This window comes from Pteropus medius, unplaced genomic scaffold, assembly GCF_902729225.1.
Source record: "Pteropus medius unplaced genomic scaffold, Ma_sr-lr_union100, whole genome shotgun sequence".
Lineage (NCBI taxonomy): Eukaryota > Metazoa > Chordata > Mammalia > Chiroptera > Pteropodidae > Pteropus > Pteropus medius.
In genome coordinates, this window is record NW_024344378.1 from 56552110 (window position 1) to 56573552 (window position 21443).

At 38.4% G+C, this 21443-nt stretch overlaps 1 protein-coding gene across 2 annotated transcripts in view; it reads right to left on the minus strand.

Annotated features, from left to right (window-relative positions):
* Positions 1–21443, minus strand: part of GRID1 (glutamate ionotropic receptor delta type subunit 1) — a 664127-nt gene that overhangs the window by 117702 nt on the left and 524982 nt on the right. For both annotated transcript variants that reach the window (XM_039872286.1, XM_039872287.1), the window contains exon 9: positions 774–875. In XM_039872286.1, coding sequence (XP_039728220.1) covers positions 774–875 — 102 coding nt within the window. The remainder of the gene's footprint in view (positions 1–773; positions 876–21443) is intronic.

Here is a 21443-nt window from a genome sequence, read left to right on the forward strand (position 1 = left end):
CCACAATCCTGTGAAACCAGAAAAGGGACCTTTTAAACAGCCCCAGAGAATGTATCTCATTAATTTTCAGGGAGAAGGGAACAGAATATAATCCTTATTCATGGTGTGCATGTGGGGAATAACAGAACACTGCTGCCAAAGGCTTCTAGAGGTGAAACGGTAGTGCCTGCTGGAACAGAGAAGAACATGTCTAACCAGCTAATAAGAGGTAAATCTAAAATGTCTCCTATAATTCTAAAAGGGTGAAGAAAGAAATTGAAAGAAAGATGTTTTCAAGGTCTCTTGAAGATGTAAGAGTCTATGATTTCAGGACAACTGTGCAGAAAAACTGCATCTAAAAATGGCCTTCATTATGAACTTTGTGTCACATGGGCCTATCAGTAATTTGGGGTACTGGAAGAATGTCCACCTCCCAACATCTTTTTGGCTACCGGCAAAGATCTCCTAAGGATCACTAGTAGGTCAAGATTCTGTTTACCTGCAAGAACTAGAAAAGCAGTTATGTCTACTATGGAGCTCAACAGTAGATCTGGATTAGAGGTCCTTCTCTAACCCAGTGACCGCCCACAGAAGGCCTCAGAGGCCCTGGGGCAGAATCTCAATTTTACTCTTCCTTCATTATTTACAAAATTATCTGAGTGAAAGAACTTATAAAAACTCAAGCCACTACTCAAGATACCCTTCTCTCCAAAAGCAGCATTAAATCAAACAGAGAAAAGCCTCTGACCTAAAAGCCTGAAGAACGAACCTCCCCAAAATGCCCATGATCCTACCAAGACAGTCACCACTTTGAGAGTCAGTCCTTGGAGGCGGCTGCCCATGGGCCTCTCTTGCAGGCTGCCGTTCAGGCCCTTCTCAGAGTCCCATGTCGCCAGCTGCAAAGGAAATAAAAGAGTATAAGTGACATAACAAGTACCTGTGTATACCTTAGGAATTTTCTTCCTAAACTGAGATCCTAAATCAGGCAAATAGGCAGACAGCATACCTCTAAGTTTCCCAGAGACCCAGAGCTATCTTAAAACCTTAGAAAGAATAAGTGTGACAAAAAGAGAGTTGTACTTCCTCACTTCCTCCATCATCTCATACAGATCTTGAGGACTTGTCACATCTGTAAAATGAAACAAATTTGTAAGAACTTATTTCTGGAATGAACGTTTATGTCCAATTTTATTCTGTCCATTCACTGAAGCCACATCACTGTGTTTCCCACAAAGTGTCCTCTTTCTTTAATTACTCCTTTGGCTTGCCCAGGCCAGAGGGCTCTTGAGTTCAGCCATTGCCACCATCAGCACAGGATGATGTTCAGCAGTGAAGCAAGAAACAAAGACCCAAGTGTACAGCTTGTCCTACACCCTGGTGCCCAAGAAAGAGCTCACTGCCTGTCTTCGCTATAGTGCAAACATCATAATCTTCCCTGATATGCATGTAGAGGTCAAGAATACATGTTCTCTGGGTCTGCCATATCCTCCTAAGCCTGCAGGGTCTGTCCAACAGCCTGATGTATTTCAACCTAAGGTGGTCGAAGGGACCCCATCCTGGCTCAGAAACAACAGGAGACATGGGTCTTCTTGGGACTGCTTCCCCTCCCTGCATCCCTGCATTGTCTGAGTAGCAATGATGAAACCTTTGTCTCATCAATGTTTTTCAACTGTTAATTGGTGAGATGTAAAAAAAAAAAAATACAGATACTGGCACTCATCTCTAGCCAACTTAATCAGGATCTCAGCAATTTGGCATATAGAAAGTTAATGCTTCTCCATGTTCCTGGTTGATGATCCCTGCTCTTCCAGGCTACTGGGCCTTGAACTTGCTTGTATATTAGAATCTCTTAAGAGGACTTTTATTAAAACATTCTGAAGGTCAGGTGTCACCTCCAGGGATTCAGCTTTAATTGATCTGTAGTAGACAGGATATAGATATTTTTAGCTCCCCAGATAATTCTTATGCACAGCTAAGATTGTGAACCATACTATATATTAATGTAGTTATCCTCAAACTGGGACAGACACAAAAACCACCCAAGGACTTTGTGTATACTTTCTGATTCCATGGCCTGAGATTATTCCTGTCTAACAAGTTCTCAGGTGATACTGCCATTAATCCATAGACCACCATTTAAGTAGCCACAGACAGCATCTACTCTTAGTCAAGGAAAAACCCACAAGATGAGAAGAACCATTCTTCTGTGGAAAAGTGCCACTTAAAGATACTTCTATTCTCCCAGCATTTCTCATAGTCTTGATATCTGTGGCAGGGTCTGTATACCGAGTCTTGACTCTGAAGCCACAGTTTCAGAATTTGTAAGACCATTCCACCTGGAAGATACTACAACTCTGAGGCCTAGCACAGGAACATCAGAACCTGGAAACCCCTGCCATCACTTTGAACATGATACCAACTAAGATCCACTCTTTCCTAAATAATAGGATGTCTGGCAGTGATAAATAAATCATTTAGCTAGGAGCATGGCCATGTACTCTGAGGAGCAACCCCAATCACCCCTAACTAATTTTAGAAACACTGTAGTGAAGAACATAGTTAAGATCTACCCAATGTTTTGTTCAAGAACATCAAAAACACCACACTCTGGGAACTAGTAGAGTGAGAAGGAAATATCATGGCTGTTTCTCCACTGGGTTTCAAGAAATAGCACTGGGACCCAGAATCAACTCCTGCATCTGGATTAAAATGCTGGTTGAAAGGAAAAGTAGAAACTCAGCCAAAGAAGTCAAGGTATTGATTCCCTGCATTCTTTGGACCCTTTGACGTGGACTCAGGGAAACTCTGCTGTGTATTTGGGCTGCTTGAATCTCATCCCCATAATGTGTAGCACAGGCATTGGAGACGCTTAACCTTGATGTATGATCTACTGCACTTCCTGGGTTGGGTGGTGTTATGAAGGCCCCCTTGACCACCTCAATGGCTCACAGAGATATAATGAAGGCAATCTCAACCTCGTGATGACATATCTGCTCCAGGGACTAGATGTTTTGCCCTATGCCAGGACCTAAGTGATCCAGTTGTGTAACCTGAATTTCTAACACCTGCTGCTGAACCACTCTGGTACTGACAAAGGAGCACCTTGACTCTGTGCTGCCTTGGCTTGGATAAGCATGTGCAATTGGGTTCTTCATGGCTTTAATTAACCAGGCTTTACCTGTCTCTCTATTGGAGTTGTAGCCAGTCATGAGAATGAAGAACAGAGGCAGGAAGAAGCAGCTGGGATGAAGTCAGGCCCTTCTCGGGTTTTAGCTGAGCTCCCAGAAGGGCTCTGCTTCTCAGTGCCTGTCCATGCCATCCTATGCTTATCCACTGCCTGGACAATGGCAGCATCTTTGTCCCAGAGCACTGTAACAGCCATTCCATTGATCTAATTACCCCAACCTCCAATGTGCTGATAGGTACCTTTATAAGCCCTTCTCCAATGTGCTGATAGGTACCTTTATAAAAATTAAACTCAAAATGAAATGCGTTAATTATATTGTTCTAATGATTTCTCATTTCCTACAGGATAAATCCTAACACTTTTAAACTTGGCCTAAAGACCTTCCTAATCCAAGCCTAACCCTGACTCTCAGCTTCACTTCAGCTTATGTAACTACAGCACACTCCATCCCTCTGCAAATCCCTAACCTTTCTCATGCACATCATGTTCCCTCCTGACTCTTCGTATTTGTTTCCTTTGCCTAGAATGCCATTTCTCTTCAGCTGAGTCTCACAAACTCTTACTCATTCTTTAAAATATTTTCACTTTAGAAAAGTTGTCAATTTACAGGAAATTTGTAAAAGTTGTGCAGATACCTCATACTCAGTTTCCCTTATTGTTATATTAGTATGATACACTCCTCACAGCTAATGAAATGCTTGACCCAATTGCCACCATTTATGCAAAACTGTAGTGGAAATGATCTCTAGTGTATTCCATCGTGGCCCTAAGTCTGATCCAGCTGTGCAATCTGGGTTTCTCACCCTGTCCCCTGGGATCTAAATCCTGTCTTCATAAACTGTCTAGAGTCTCAGGCTTTTGAACTAGATCTTGCCTTGCTTATTCTCATCTCAGGGTTAGCAGCCTTGCCTTAAAAGCCATATTCTCTCAAAGATCAAGTTACTATAACTGTTATAGATTTGGGAACTTGGAAGTATGGAATTAGCATATTTTTATGAGTTGGTAGACTTATGTATTAGTTGTGTGTTTCCACCACTTACTTAACCAAAGGTCCTCAGACAGCATATTTTATAGCACAGTGCTTGAAACACAGAAGCCAGTCAATAAATATTTGTTGAATAAATTTAACTTCACTGAAATTTCATTTTCTTATCTATAAAATAGAATAAAAAAACCTTCTCTGTCTATCACGTTGAGGGACTGATCAAAGGAAATCATCTGTTATAAAATAACTTAATAATCACAGAATAAAAAATCAGAATATAAAACTGTGTGTACAACAAACATGTTTTTTAGAGAAGGTGGTGGTAAAAATGGGAGGAGATATGTTAAAATGTAATATGTAAATATATCTAGGTGGTAGAATTATGAATAATCATTATTACCTCTTTATGCTCTTTTATGTTTTTAACATGTTTTTCATTACTTTTACAGAAAGGAGAATAAGCTTTCGATAAAAATAACTAGCAGAGGCAATTAAGAAAATTCTGTCACATGCACATGTATGATTGAGGACTGAATGGGAAAAAAAAACAGAGTCGAATTATCTGTTGGCATGTCAAAGCCAATATGAGAGAGTCAGTCATTTGGGTGCAAGGAGCTGTGGCTCAGGAGTGCCCATCTAAAAGAGGCACATTGCAAGTTCATTTAAGCACAGCACCTCACATTCTAAGACTTCTCCAAGATGATGTAAGGCCCATGAGCCTGTGGGTTTGGAGACAGGGAAGTGGCCACTGCCCAGCTCCATGAAGACAGGCATTCTTTTTTTATAAAGGAAGAGGGATAGCACCAAATCATATTAGTTGTTATTCAGACAATCCTAATGTAAGGCCATTTAAATCAAAGTGGAACTTCGTGAGAAGAAAAAAAAAAAAATTCCTCCAAGCCTGTTATTATTCCTATATTTTTGTCTGAAAATACTTAGGGCTTAAAGTTTTTTATGTTTGTTGTTGTTGTTGTTTTGCTTTGTTTTTGTTTTTTTGTTTTTTAATACTGATTTATCTCTCCCTGGCCTTCAGGCATTCTGTACTCTGACAAAGAAAGAAAAAATACTTCAAGGCAAAACCAAAATTCTGCCTTCGAACTCATCAAACGCAACGATGTTGAGAATCCGGGATCTTTCCAGTTGAGCAGGAGTTTATTGTTCCCTCACATCAGCCTGAAGCCAAGTGCCCCAGGCTGAGTGAATCCCCCTATTTCCATAAAGCTTTGTGCTCTTGCCCAAATCTTAAGACCAGAGCGGTAAACCTTTGTTATTTCTGAGCAACGTCATCCCTCTGAGTATCTGATATATATAAAAACAGAAAAAGACACAGTCCAAACAAAGACTCCAGTGGATTTTTTTAAAAATAAAATAAAGCCTTTAAATGGATTTCCAAGCTTGTAGCCAACTAAGAGTAGGAGAGGCTGAAACCTCCCTCCCTCCTGAGGGTGCCTGCTTCTCCCGGTTCAAAACGCCAAGAAAAACGTTTCAGTCAATAAAAGCCAAATGAGGCTGATAGCCTTGATAAACAGGGAGCCAGAAAAACCTTTACCCAAAGACGTTCTGACACTTAGTCATACAGCTGCAGACCATTTCATTTGTATATAAGTGCATCTGCTCTTTTGCAGACAGAATTTTGTTTATGGGATCGATGAATTTATGGCCACAGACACCCACTTTTGATAGCTGACCTGTCAAGATCAGTGCTTGAAAAACTAATTTCCAGCACCGTTAAACAAAACAAGAACTGCTACTATTTGATAAGACAGCTGTGGTTTTCATTCATTGCCAAGATCTGCATTACCCAGACCAGAAGTGTGCATGGAGCCAGAGGTTACAGCAGAATCATCACTTGAAAGGAGATATATGGTTTCAAAATCTGATTATGACAAACACTGTTAAGAGATCATCCAATTGGAGAATAAATTTCATAAAGCACTGGTCTCAGGCAAATATATTTCCTGAGTCAATTGGAGTGTTCTCCATGTTAGTGTTTGAGTTGTGAGATATGGAAATTTGAAACTTTGTGGCCCTGTCCTTAATAAATAGAGGACTATTAACCCTAAATGGGACAGGCCTCCTGTGGGAGATTGCACTTTGTGGTTTGTAATCTAATTGTACAGGTGTCTTAAAGTGCTGTTCTCTTTTCTTGGGAGGAAAGGAGAGGGAATGCAATCCAACTGCTTTACAGCCCCAAGAAAGAATATGACCAATTTCATATATAGAGAGCCTTGCTAATTCCTGAGGAGGGAGGTAAGAAAAAAAGGTTGGTTTGCTTAATCCCAAATCGCATATTTAACTATACCTACCAAGACAAAAAAGATCAGTAACCTTTGTCGCCACATTTCACAACCAAGTGAACAATACTTTGATGGTAATCTTGTCTAGAGAGAGCAGTGGAAACAGGAAATGAAGTTTTATAACCAGTCTGTCACACCTCACTGCCATAGTTAGAGTCCTTTGTGAGCTGTGTCTTCATCATCGACCAGCGATTGCTGTCAGCTTGAATCAGCTCGAATCAGCTCGAATCAGCTTGAATTGGAGCATTCAGCAAGCACTGATTTCAAACAGTCAATTGTACTTTTTAAACTTTGGCTAAATGGAGGGACATCATGTTTGGACACAAAGACAGTATCTTGGAAGCAAGGTATAAGAATCTGAAGATAGAATATTAATATCTGTAGCCAGGTTTCCCGAAGAAAAATCCAATTTAAGAGTTCATCTTGGAAATTCCAGTATATCAGGGCCATTAAGGGGTGAGCCTTGGAAAGTATGCACCACAGGAGATAACCGTCAGGTCATCTGTACCCATTGAGAAAGGGGCCAGGACCATAGTTGACGCTCCAGACGCATTGTGTAGGAACAGGGAGGACGCTCACTCTGAGGCAGGAGAGAACTGATAGTCTTACTCCAGGACCATTTGCACAGGGTATTGAGCATTTGGTGAAAGTTGTGCTCTCTTAAAATAAGCCCCAGCAGAACTTGTGCTAAGTGACCGGAAGGCAGAGCCATGAGACACTGAAAGAAGAGTGAAATCGGCTAGAGAGCTATCACTTATGGGAGCTTCATGATAAACCTTTAACAAGGATGAGAGAAAGATACTCTCCCAATGGTGCTGGAGCAGAGGACAAGAAAAACTAGCAAAAGTGCCAATGACCCTGACGACCAGGTCATTCATGATGGCAAACATGGACATGCCCAAATTCTAGCCGCTACTATCTGAAAGTCCAGGGCACATAGGGCTCACTGGGCCCACATAGGGATAAAAGGACTGACAGACTGCAATGGTGCGAGCAATGGAGTCTTTCTGTCACATTAACAGTGAAGGTGAAGGCAGTTCCACTTCTGCTTAAGCTATAGAAAGCAGAAAGACAATGTTGCTCTCATTATAACAAACAAACAAAAGTCAGATAATCAACAGAAATATATTTTTAAATATGCTGTAAGACCATCTGGTGAACTGGATTTCAAAGAAAAGGAGAAATCCTTCCAAGAAGAGACAGAACATAAGAAATGTTTTATTTTGGCCAGAGCATGGAACAAAAGAGTGGTAGTTATGAGTGGGTGAAAAGAAAAAAATAAAATTTTACAAAATTCTTAAAGGTCAAGTATAGGTCACCATGATAGTGAAGCTCTCTGGGACCCTAGACACAAATACTCATCAGCTCTTTCCTTCAAGCCTCCATTGGGTAGAGTGGGATTAAGGAAAAAAAAAACAAACAAACAGGACAGAGCATCCAAAAATTGGGACAGTATTAGATATATGTGTATCCAATATAAGACTTCTATTCAGTATATGTGAAGAAATCTTATCACTCGATTATAAGAAGACAAAATTAAAAAAAATAATAGAGAAAGGAGTTATTTTTCCAAAGAAGATATGTGAAAGGACATGATATATATGAAAATATATATGTTTAAAATCATGAGTCATCAGAGAAGTGCAAAATAAGACCAGAGGACATACCACAAAACCTCACTAGAGGGGCTGAAATCAAAGACTGACATTACCAAGTGTTGGTAAGGATCTAGAAAGAAAAAGCTGCAGTCACACTAGAGGACAGTTTGGCAATTTCCTACCAAGTTAAACATACACTGAACATACTACCCAGCAATTCCACATCTAGTCATTTACCTAAGGGAAATCTAAAAAATGTCCACACAAGGATATATGGATGTTCACGGAAGCTTTATTCATTAAAGCCTACCATGGCGAGGGACTGTTCAAACTCCAAACATCGATCACGGTGATCGGTAAATAGATACACAAAGCGTGTCCTATTTATTCAATGGAATAATACTCAGTAGTAAAAAGCAACAAGCTATTGATATGTGCAACATCTGGATGAAGCTCAAAAGCATTGCACTAAGTAAATTAAGAGAGATCAAAAAGACCACATACTTTATGATTCCATTTATATGACTTTCTTGAAAAGGCAATATTATAGCTCCTGAAAGTAGATCAGTAGCTGCCTGGGGCCAGGAATGGGAGGAGGGTATTCAATGCAAAGAGGAAAGAGGGCTCTCTGAAGATAATGGAAGTGTTCTAAATTTGGAGTGTTTTAGTGATTATACATTTGTCAGAGCTGATCAAACACTGTATACCTAAAATAGGTAAATTCACTGCAGATAATTGCATCTAAATAAACCTGACTTGTTTTACACACACACACACACACACACACACACACACACACACACACACACACACACACACACACACACACTGTTAGTGATTTAGAAAAGGATGGAGCCATGTGCTGGAGAGGTGAGGTAATGGCAGGTCAGTGGCTCCTCTCCAGCACATGGCTCCAACACGTAACTCACCTGTTATGTGAGCCAGCTATGATGCTCTGGCAAAAAGATGATGACCTTTTGGGGAAGGATGATGATGATGATACTATGACCAATGTTAGTACACTTGTGTCATCCTGATTGAACTAGCTGGAGCTAAATGAGTATCAAGTGACCAAGAAATTATCTGTCAATCGAAAAGAACTGAATGCATCTTTATAAAGGTTTAGGAAGAACATAAGCACAGTTTTACCTTCAAATAGTTCCTTAGTGTGCATGGAAAAAAATAGTTTCATAACATTATATATAGTATGAGCTAGCATTTTTTAATGCTTATTTCTTTTTGTGAGATGGTACATGTGCATGCCTGAGACAAAAAGGTAGTTGTAAGTGGCTATTTCTGTCATTAGGTAGAGCGATGGGATTAGAGGAATGTTCATCTCTTACACTATACAATCCTGTAATGTTTAAATTGTTTTACTGAGAGGAAGTATTGCTTCTATAATCAGAAGAAAAACAAAGCTATTTTCATTTTGAAACTGCATTGCAATCTAGTTTATAACTATAATGTTGATTTTGTATCTCTCTCTAATTGTTTTAGGTACATTGGTTTTGTCTCCCTAAATAAACTGCAGTTCTAGCTAAGGCAGTGTCTGCAGTGAGACAAGCCAAGTTGGAATTCTCGTTCTTCTACTCTTGTACTAAGAGACCTGTATAGCAGGTCATTTGAATTGGTCATATTCTTTCTCTCGGCTCAAGTGTCCTCATCCATTATTAGTTATTAACAGACATTAGTTATCATTTATTGACAATACTGTCTTTTCTCTCAGGTCTCTACTATGCTCAGGCCCAGGCTAGCAGCATAGAAAATTCTTGCTAGTTCGAATTGACTAGAATGAATGTCTCTATACAAACTATATACACAATACATAAGACTGAAATCTGACAAGACATCTTCTGACAGCCACTATTATGAGATCTTGCATTGAAAAAAGCAACAATGTCTCTCATCATACTTCCTCTAAACTCTGGGCCATCTTTTCTCTCTTAGAACACTTTCCTCTTCCTTTGTTCTTCAATTCCTAGTTATCCTCTGGTGATCATTCTAGAGATTCTAGCTTGCACCTTAAAATGAGACTTTCTTCCTCTGTTGATCCCAATGAATACTAGCCTTGAATCTGTGGAAATGCTTTTCACAATGTAGTAAAATTCATGTCTATCTATTCTCAAACATACGGTATTTCTTTTTAAAGCAGGGACTATCTCTTCTTCATTTTGATTCACATAATAAAATTTTATAAGAAAAATTAATAAAATTAACCATCCTCTGGGCACTTCCTCATTAATTAGCTGGAATTTCATGCTTTTCTCAAACTCCAACTCCCAGGTTGTGCCCCATATCTGAAGCTCTGTAAAAGGTGTTCTCACCCAGCACTAATTTATTTATAATCATTAAAAGTGCCTGGTCTGGATTTTCTCTTTTGCATCATTTTGTTTTGCAAATCTGCTTTAAGACTTTGAGTCATGAAAAAGTGTTAATAAAATGAATGATTCGAAAGACATTTTTTTAAATCCATTTTTTATGTCTTTACCTCTAGACAGTTGTTACATCAAAGTGTGGTCTATGGACCAGGTCACCTGGGAACTCGTTTAAATCAAAGAATCTCGGCTCTAGCTCATGTCTATTGAGTCAGTGTCTGCATTTTAACAAGATTTTAAGGTCATGCACAGGCACAACAAAGTCTGAGAAGCAGTTTCTAGATCATGCCACTATTATTTCTTGCCTAGAATCTTTATGAGCTGCTTTACTTATCTTTCAGTTCCTCTCTTATCTGCCTCCTAACTAATCCCCACCCGACACCGAGTTTTCTGCCTTCCTTTCTTTTTGTTTTCTTTTAATGAAAATTGTTTTATTTCAATTTTCTTCTAAATTCTTAATTGCTTCCTTGTTAAACTCAGATTGAAAAGTATATATCTTTTTCATGGCTTATAAGACTCTCCAACACCTAGTCCACGCCTGCCCTTCAACCTCAACTCATACCACACTTTCCATCTTGCTCACTACATCCTACTGACACTGGCCACCTTTCAACTACTCTCTCAAGCTGAGTCTTTCTTTTCTTAGGAACTTTGTGTACGTCCTTCACTTTCCTGATAATTCTTATCCCTATACTTCAGATTCCATGATTGGCTCTCTCTCATCTGGTAGGTTTTACCCGATAAGTTATCCTCTTGATAAAGTCTTCCCAGATAACTCTTCCTAAATATACTTAATATTCTCAGGACTTCATTATTTTCTTTATAGCTCCCAAATATTATAATTTCTAGAACCTCCCTCCATGATAGAAATCACGTCTGTTTCGTCCTGTTTTTGCTTAGCATCATAATCTCAATATCTGATACAATTTCTGGCATGCAGTGTGCACTTAACAAGTATCTGTTGAATGAACAAATAAATTAAGAAATTAGTCTAGGAGTCAGCAAAATTTTTCATAAAAAGCTAGACAGTAAATATTTTAGGTTTTTTTTGTGGGGGAGGGGGCAATATGGTCTCTGTGGACAATTGCTCAATGATTATGGTTGGGTTCCAACAAACTTTACTTATAAAATAAGTGGCATGCTGGACTTGGCCCAAAGGCCATAGTTTACTGATCCTTAATAGTTGACACCTTTAACTGTATTGTTCCTTCAGTCTAGAATTTACTACCCTCAATTGAACTTTGCAAAACATTATCCTCCTTTCACTTTTATCATTTTTTAAAATTATTTAATTCATATTTTCAGAAAATCCCATTTTATCCCTCAACCAGAGTGACAGATTCCCCATTGATACTTTTTTTTCTGGCTTTATTGAAATATAATAGACAATTAGTTCCTCGTACAATTCAATGTTGTTGTTTTTTAATTACAGTTGGCATACAATAATATACCAGTTTTAGTTGTACAGCATAGTGATCAGAGATCCACATAGCTCACAAAGCGATCACCCCACTAAATCTAGTACCTCTCTTCCCCCTTACATATTTACTACAACATTATTAACCATCTTCCCCATGCTATACCCTACATCTCCATGTCTATTCTGCAACCACCCATTTGTACCTCTAAATCCCTTTGTCTTTTTTTGCTGTCCCCCACAACCTCCCTCCCATCTAATAGCCCTCAAATATCCGCTGTATCTATGAGTTTATTTCCATCTTCGTTGTTGTTGTTGTTTATTTTGTTCTTTAGCTTCCACATGTACATGTAATCATGCGATATTTCTCTTTCTATGTCCGACCCATTTCATTCAGCGCAATACCCTCTAGGTCTATCAAGACAACATCTTTTTCTACCTTGTTCCTTTTAGTCTGTGTGTGCCTTTTAATCTGAAGTGAGTCTCTTATAGGCAGCTTATGTAAGGGTCTTGTTTTCTTATCCATTTGGCCACTCTATCTTTTGGTTGGAGCACTTAACTCTTTTCTGTTTGAGGTATTCGTTGATAGGAATGTAGTTATTACCCTTCTTTAGTCATGTTTTGATACATGTTTTCTTTCTTCTTAAAGAAGTCCCTCCAACATATCCTGTAATACTGACTTGGTGTTGATAAATTCCCTTAACTTATTTTTGTCTGAGAAGCTCTTTATCTGTCCTTTGATAAATTCCCTTAACTTATTTTTGTCTGAGAAGCTCTTTATCTGTCCTTTGACTCTGTCCTTTATCCAGCTTTGCTGGATAAAGTATTCTTGGTTGTAGATTCTAGGTTTTCATCACATCGAATATTTTGTGCCAAGCCCTCCTTCCCTGCACGGTTTCTTTTGAGAAATCAGTTGCCAGTCTTATGGGTGCTCCCTTATAGGTAACTAGCTGCTCTTCTCTTGCCGCTTTTAAGAGTCTCTCTTTGCATTTAACCCCTGGCATTTTAATTATGATGTGTCTTGGTGTGGGCCTCTTTGGGTTCCTAGTTTTGGGGACTCTCTGAGCTTCCTGAGAGTTTATGTCTATTTTCTTCACCAAGTCAGGGAAGTTTTCCATCATTATTTCTTCAAATAGCTCTTCAATGTCTTGTTTGTTTTCCAGTACCCTGATGACACGAATATTTTTACATTTAATTGTGTCCCATAGGCTCCTTATATTATTATTATAGCCTTGGCTTCTTTTTCCTTGCCATAATGATTGAGTGTTCTTGGCTTCCCCATCCTCTATATTGGTGGTTCGATCCTCTTCCTTATCCACTGTTTATTCCTTCTAATAGATTCTTCATCCTAGATGATGTGTTCTTCATTTCTGACTAGTTCCTTTTTATTATTTCCATTTCCATTTTTATGTTTTTTATATCTTTGTTAAAGTTCTCACTGAATTCATGTACGCTTCCCCTAAGTTCACTGAACATCTTTATAACCAGTGTTTTGAACTCTGCATCTGTTGGCTTGTTTGACTCCATTATTCCCAGATCTCTATTCTGTTCTCTCATGTGGTGTCTGCTTCTTTGTCTTCCCACATTGGCTGTCTTTCTGTGTCCGTTTCTATGTACTAAGCAAAGCTCCTAAGTCTCCCGGTCTTATTAGTGTGGCTTTTGTCGTAGGTGTCCAGTGGAACAGTACCGTGAGGGGTTCAGCTGCAGGCCAAATTTAGCCCCAGCCTGTGCCCCTCTGAGGCCACCTGTTAAGATTCAGCAAGCAATCCACAGATGGTCTGCTTATAGTTGCCTCAAGAAAACACACCAGAAACCGAGGCCAGCTGCCACCAGTGTGAGTCTTGGAACTGCTCAGCAAGGAGCACCTGACTCTCTGAGGACACACCTGGATGTGGCTTTGATGGGTCTACGAGTTGGGGGAGGCAGAGTTTCAGGGAATCCTCTGGGTAGAGTGACATCTGTTATCCAGTTTGATGACGTCTCCACTATGGTGGCTCTGACGTCTCCACTATGGTGCACTGGGAGTGTGGAGGGCTGAACAGAGGAAAAATGGATACTGCCGGCACTTCTGCCCAGGATAGAGCCTTGCCTTTGGCCCTCACTGTGATAACTCAGTGTCCCCCTGTAAGTCCCTAGTGCCCCCTGTACAGCCAACCTGGCCCTGGTGCTTAGTGCTCAGAGTGAGCAGGTCTGTCACTGTGAAAGTCAGCTGGTGGACATAGCCCCTTTAAGAGGCGTCTGCTGCTGCCGCTGCTGCTGCCACAGCCTCCGTCTCACTCAGCCACTAGAGACTGGGCAGACTTGCCTCCTCGCCTCATCTTACCTTCTGCCATTGCAGGGTGACTTCTTAGATTTCTCTCTAGTTACATGGCTTGTTCATCTAGATCCCCGATGATTTTTCTTACTGTTTGCTCCTTGTTTCTGTCACACTTTGATTTGGTCACCAGAGGGATGAACAGAGCCTCTATCATCTACACTATTTTTTTTTTTTGCTATATATTCTGATCTTACAGGAAGTTGGTTAAAAAATTCCATGTTATTAATAGAACTCTTTAAAATATCAAATTCCATTTATGGTGGTTAATAATGAAACTCACCTTAAGTGTATATTGGGTCTTGAAATATTCCTTAAAGGTAGTATCATCTATTGAGTCTGGCAAGATGTTTAAGTATAACTTATTGTATCTGTATATCTACTTGTAAAATTCTACTTTATATATATTTTATAATATATATAATATGTTACTATATTTGTACATTATTCATAAATAAACACTCATATATTGTTTTGAAGTTAACATTCTTTCACTGAAGGAGTAGTGTCCAAGAAATGTGGAGATCATGGCACGAGGGCACCTACAAACCCTTGCCAATGTTGCAGAAGGTGATCAGACACATCTCAACCTTTACTCTGCAAGTACAGGTCAGGATTTCTGGACTTTGTCCAGCTGGAGTGTGTCTCCAAGAGTATGAGCTCAGTGCCAGCCCAGCGATGTGTTTCTCAACAATTCTAAATCATAAAGGGCCTGAGGCCTGGGATTCTGTGTGCTTCGGTCTTGTACCAATTACGAGGGATCATAAAGATACACTCCAGGGGCATGTCAACTCTTTCTATAGTTTGTCTGTTCCAAGATTCATTAGAGAATGTAGTTTAAAGAAGGGCCACTTCAGGAAGGCCAATGTGGCTCTGTCCTGGTCAGTCAGTGTGGACAAGCTAAGATGAATGTGGGCACAATTACTTTCAGTTAGTCACTGACATGGCAATATCTCTAGGTTTCTTGGCCACAAACACTGAGCATTCTTGAATAAAAGCATGAATTAATTTTAAATTACAGCTTATTTTTCTCATTATAAAAGCAAGTCAAACTCATTATGATGCAGGAAAGGGAAAATTCCCCTGATGGAGGATGGGGGGGCGGGAATCAGACCCCGCACCGAGAGGGAGTTCATGGCTGAGCACAAGAAAGAATTCAAATGCATGCCAAAGTTTGAGTCAAAAGGAAATTTTATTAGAGAAAAGGTGACGCTTCATAGACAGAACATGGAGAGCATGGTCTCCTCTCAAAGGTAGAGAATGAGGAGACTGAGAGAAACTCAGATAAACAGACAAGAAGAGGGACCAAGACAGTGAGAGGGACAGAGTAAAGACACTTAAAGGGACTGAAAGACACTGAGAAGGACTCTGAGTATTCAGAGAGTTCAGTTTACATATCATTCTCAGTTTCTGTGAATTATAGTTTAAGGACTTTATTTACCCATTTTCCTTTAATTGTATGGACGTACAGTATGAAAGGATAGGAGTATGTAGCAAGAAAGGGTAAGAATATGTAGCATGAAAGGCCTGCTGGCAGTTCCCAGCCTTTGATCCATAGCTTCCTCGTGGTTTTAGCCGTAGTGAATAAGCAATTTTATTTTGCGTAGGACACAACTTAAACATTCTATTTTCCTGTTTTCCTTTTAAGGTGTGGGTAAATGGTTTCTTAGCAATCCTAACAGAAATCTTCCTTTGTTCTGCAGGTTTCCTCGTGGTCTGGCTGTAGACCTGAGTAGCAAATTGCAGTCTCTGAATATAGCTTGATTTAATATTTTAGTTCTCTTGCTTCCTCCCTATATTAATTATACAAAGTTTTTAAATACACTGAATTCTATTTCATAACCAGAAGTTTGTACTTCTTATTCGCCTTCACTCAGTTTACCCATTCCCTTAACCCTCTTCCCTCTGGCAACTGGCGGTTTGTTCTCCATTTCTATGAGTCTATTTTTATTTTGTTTATTCATTTTTTTTAAGTTATACATATAAGTGAAATCATACAGTATTTGTTCTTCTTGCCTGACTTATTTCACTTAGCATAATACCCTTCAGATCTATCTATATTCTTATAAGTGGCAAGATTTCATTCTATTTTATTGCTGTGTAATATTTCACTGTGTTTGTATCACACCTTTTTTGTCCATTTATCTATTATCTATTGATCAATACGTAAGTTGCTTCTATATCTTGGCTATTATAAATAATTCTGTAGTGAACATGAAGGCTAACTATGCATCAATACATTTTTTTTAAATATATTGACTTGTAAGGAAAAAATTTAGCAATAATTTCATCACTTAAAGGAATCGTTATTAACTTTTGTATCTATTATATATCCCCATACTACAAATACATGCTTTTAATAAGAATATATATCTATCATATGTCTTTTCTGTTTCTTTCTAAAATCATGTAATCTCATTTCCCACCTTTTACATATCCTGACCCCAAAAGCCACAGAGAAGATTGAGTAGTATCATTTTTTGGAACTGAGGTTTCCTCTACCGTGTAACAAGGCACCAGACTGGACAGGTGAAGGCATAATGAAGTGATGACTCAACCTTGGTGGGAGAGACCGCAGATCTGGTGTTCTCAAGCTTTCAGTAGCATTACATTCTTATTTTGAATGTGACGTTGTCTCTTCTAAATGTCACTTTTGTCTCCTGTATAAACCCTTCCCAAATTCTTCCCCAGACCTGCTTCAGGGCAGAGCATGTTAGAGCCAACTCTGTTTATTCCTAATATCTGCAAACTTCATTTGCATGTGACTTGGCCAATTTATAACAACATTACCAAGAGAAAGAGGCCTATACCCAGGCCAACCAGACGGGATGCTTTTGCAATTCAGACTTAGACTTTTCTGCTCCATTTAGTTAGATTCTGATCTACTCTTGGCTCCCTTCTCTCTTGAGATTGTAAGAATGTAAACACCCAGAATTTCTATTTCACCCAGGGCTCTTCCCAGGGCCTCCCCTTCAACTCACTGACACAATGCGTTCTATTTCTCCTGACTAAACATTTCTTTAACAGTTATAAAATTTCCCTCCTAATTATTTCTATCCTACATTTAGAGTCATGATATTTTCTAACGTCATTACAATCTCTAATAATTTTTAATGCTGCATAGTATTATATCTGTGGGTAGATCATAACTATTTAACAATTCTCATCTACTTGGATTTTAAAGTATCCTTTTTTTGTTTGTTTTCTCATTTATATTTAGTTTTCTGATAATCATATTTGTGGATTATTTTTTGTCATTAATATGTAGCATTATTTCACCATGACGGTCTCCTAAACTGAAATGACTTGGTCAGGAGATATAATCATTAGGCTTTGTTGCATACTGCTAAATAATTTACCCTCCACAGAGTATCAATTTTGATTGTGCTCATGTTACTGTATCATCACTATGTATCTTTTTACTTTCAAAAAATATTTTTATAAGCAAGAAATAATTTATCGCTACAACTTGTCTTTTAATGTTATTAAGTTGAAAATATTTTCATGCTTGTTAGGTAATTGCACATTCTTTTCTATGAAAATATTTGTGTTTTTTACATATAATAACTGGTTTTCTTTCTTCTTAGTTTTTACAAATATTTATGTTGCAGAGCATTCTGTCTACGAGGCCCAGGGAAAAGCCCTACTTTTGACACAAGAGTATCTCATACCTTTCAATCAATCATAGTGGATAATCAGATGCCCAAATTCTTAAGTAAAAATTGGTCAGAAGAGTCTTGTGCTTCTGAGCATAACTGAATCTTCTCTGACTTTTGGGTGAGAGAAGGCTCCATATGGGTTTATTTAGGGTTCTTTCAGATCCACACTCCAGTCACCTGTCTGGCCTGGAATAGATGTTCCTGTTGGAATTCAGCTAGCTATAAAAAATAGGCATGCATATCTGCGTTATTTGTTATAATGATAGTAATAATCATTAGCTTCTATTGAATAATATTATTTAATAGAAGCTAATTCTGTGCCAGGCATTTTAATAAGCACTGAGGGTACTGCTGAAAATGGGTCAAAAAATTCTGTTCTTAAGTAGCATATATTCTAGTGAGGGGAGATAAACTATACATTTATAAAAATTTTAGCAATTATGTAAAATAAGTTAGATAATTTCATAATAGTTATGCATACTATTCAGAAACAATACAGGAGAACAAGATGGAAGGAGACTAAGTAGGAGAGTCTACTTAGCTAGGATTGACAGATTCCCTTTGGATAAAATGAAGACAGATCGATGCAAAGAATAGCTCTAGGGTAAAAATGTTTCTAGAAGAAGAATATATACAAAGGCTTTAAATTAGGAATAGTTTTGGAATGTTTGAGAGACAGAAAGAAGGCCAGAGTGGCTGTTTTAGATAACTAGGGGTGATGCAGGATGGGGCAAATTCTCTCTGAATGGGGACTCAAATCCTACTCTGAGAGAGGGAGGGTCTTTGTGCACAGGAAAGGATTCAAGCACAAGCCAGCATTAGAGACAAAAGGAAAGATTATTAAAAAAGGAATAATGCTCTATAGACAGAACGTGAACTCCTCTCAAAGACAAAGAATGAGAGAGACCCTAAGTGTTTGAGGAATTCAGCTCATATGTCATTCTTAGTTTCCATGAATTATAGTTTAAAGACTTTGTTTCCCTATTTTCCTTTGAGGGTATGGGTATACAGCATGAAAGATATGGCTATGCTGTGTTAAAGTCATGCTAGCAATCTCAGGTTCCCCATGGTCTGGCCATAGGGAATGAATAGTTGGGTTTATTTTGTGTGGAATATGACTTAAAGACTCTGTTTTCCTGATTTCCCTTCATTGTGTGCATAAATAGTTTGTTAGTAACCCCAGCAGAAATCTTCCTTTTTTCCATAAGTTTCCCATGGTCTGGCAGCTGCACTTTGTAGGCTCTGAATGCAGTCCGGTTTAACATTTAGTTAATTTATGTAGTCCTCATGCCTCTTCCCTATATCGGGAGGAAGTGATAGTATGTTACTAGAGAACTAAGCAAGAGTCAAATCATGGAGAATGTTGTAGGCCATGCTTAGGAGTTTGGATCTTATTTTAATTGGGAGCTAAGGGAGCATTTTAAGTAAGGAATGATATGAAATTTATATTTCTGAAATGTTACTCTGCCTGCTGTGAACAATAGACTATGGTCAAGATAAGCTAGACTGTGCTGTTGTCAGAAACTTAATACAATATAAGTTTATTTCTTGTTCATGCAAAGTTAGTTGCTTAATTAAGGACTTCAGAGTTATCCCTGATTTCACCTCCTGCGTAAAAGCCATATGTTAATATTGAGGCTATGTGCCTGAGTTCTAACAAATGGTAATGTTTGCAAAAGGGGTTCTTATTTGGTCCAGAATGCATAAAAGTTTGTGTTAATCCTTTCATTTATTTTTTAGTGTCATGTAGGTCACATGTTGATAGGATATAATCATAAGATAGATATTACCTGTATCTCTGAGTCACTGCATAGAGAAGATGTTCCCTAGAAGTGACCCCAAACTTACTAAAATGAAGCTGAGTAATTTAGGAGAACATTAATATTCAATGAACAGTAACTGCCTGTAACCATATGAAACTGGTAGAGAAATAGTAATAATAGGAATACCAATTACAAAGCAATTTCAATCATCTATATGGTAATGGTGGCTGGGATTTTGGAGGCAGCAATAGCAATGGTTCATTTTCAGGATATATTTTAGAAGTATGAAGAATCAAAAGCAGGTGGCTTTTATGTGAGAGGTAACATCAAGGATGACTGATATCTTTGGCTTAAGCATCCAGGTGAATGACAATACTTGTAACTGAGAGGAGAAAGAAAATAAAAGATTATTGCACAATACGTATTTAGAGAGTTCGGAGATCACAAGTTATATTCTGGAGATTTTTGACTCTGAGTTATCTACTTGGTATTCAAATAGAGATGTCAAGTTCGAATCTGAACTTTGGATCAGGGAAGAAATCTGATCTAAGAATATGAATTTGGAAGTGGTCAGAACATTGGTGAAATTTAAAACTCATAAGAACCTGTCATCAATGCTATCATATTTTCTATTTTAAAGAAGCAAAGATTGAGGCTAGAAAGGATTAATAGCTAGTTCAAGGTCATAATTAGCATATGATTGAGATAGGGTTCAAATTCAACTGTCCAATCTCTTTCTGCCAAAAATAATGGTCGCTTTAATATTATTAATGCAATATGAACTTTTTGTTCTATTTTATAGCTCTTAACCTTCTTTTTTCATACATGATTTCACTAAGAGAAAGAGAATATACACAAAATTTCTACCCTCAGTTTTTAGGTATGACTATGAGACATAGACTATTCAAATTAATTGACTAAAGTCATGAGATATTTCTTAGGCAACCTCATTCTTGATTTGCAAGTTTTCAACCATACCACATTACACCACACTGTACTGCTCTTAATCAAAAGAGAGTCATGTGAACGTTTTATTCTATTCCATTAACTTCAGTTCAGTTACAAATGCCCTCACTGAGTTTTTGCTCTGAGCCCAGGCCTTTGGAGGCCAGAAAGAGGCAGATATTCTTAGCTGCCAACATTGAGATGCGTACAGTCAGGATGGCCAGATGCCCCTCACTCTTAAGACTTATTTTCCTGCACATAGCCTTAAAGCTAATCAGAGGAAGAGCCCTCTCCAAATCTTTTCTGTGCTTTTTTTTTTTTTTTTTTTTTTTACTATTGTAGAAATAAAGATGCTTATTTGGTTACCTTCAGATCTGAGTTACATATATAATCTAAAGAGGAATCTTTGGTACTGGAAGCAAATATCGTATACCTTCTGATTGTGGACTATGAAAGGGAAAATTAGAAATTGGAAAAATCATTTTTTTCCTTCTACACTGTCTCCATAGCCAGCTCAAGGCTTCCAATATCCCATATAATATGAAATGTTTTCAAAATCTCTATTTCTTGGTTCCTATTTCCTAATATCACTGCCAGGTTATGTATACTAGTCACTTTCAAGGGTAGGTTTTAACTCTGTTATTGTCACCTTTATTAAACATTTTCTGGGTAATAATATTATTTGGCTCTGGTGCTGAGGGGAATGAAACTCCATTTGCCTTCTGTGTAGTTAGAGAAGTCTCTAAAGTGTGGGGCTAAGAGGAAGGGACAGGTGGAAGGAGATTTAAGGCCAATGTGGTTTCCAGGGTGCACCAATGTAATGACCTTACTCTCAAAATATCAATAAAATATTGGGAGAATGGGAAAATGCTGACCCCAGGAATGTGTATGGGGTTCTGTGCCTGATCAGTAGCCCCAGAGTTC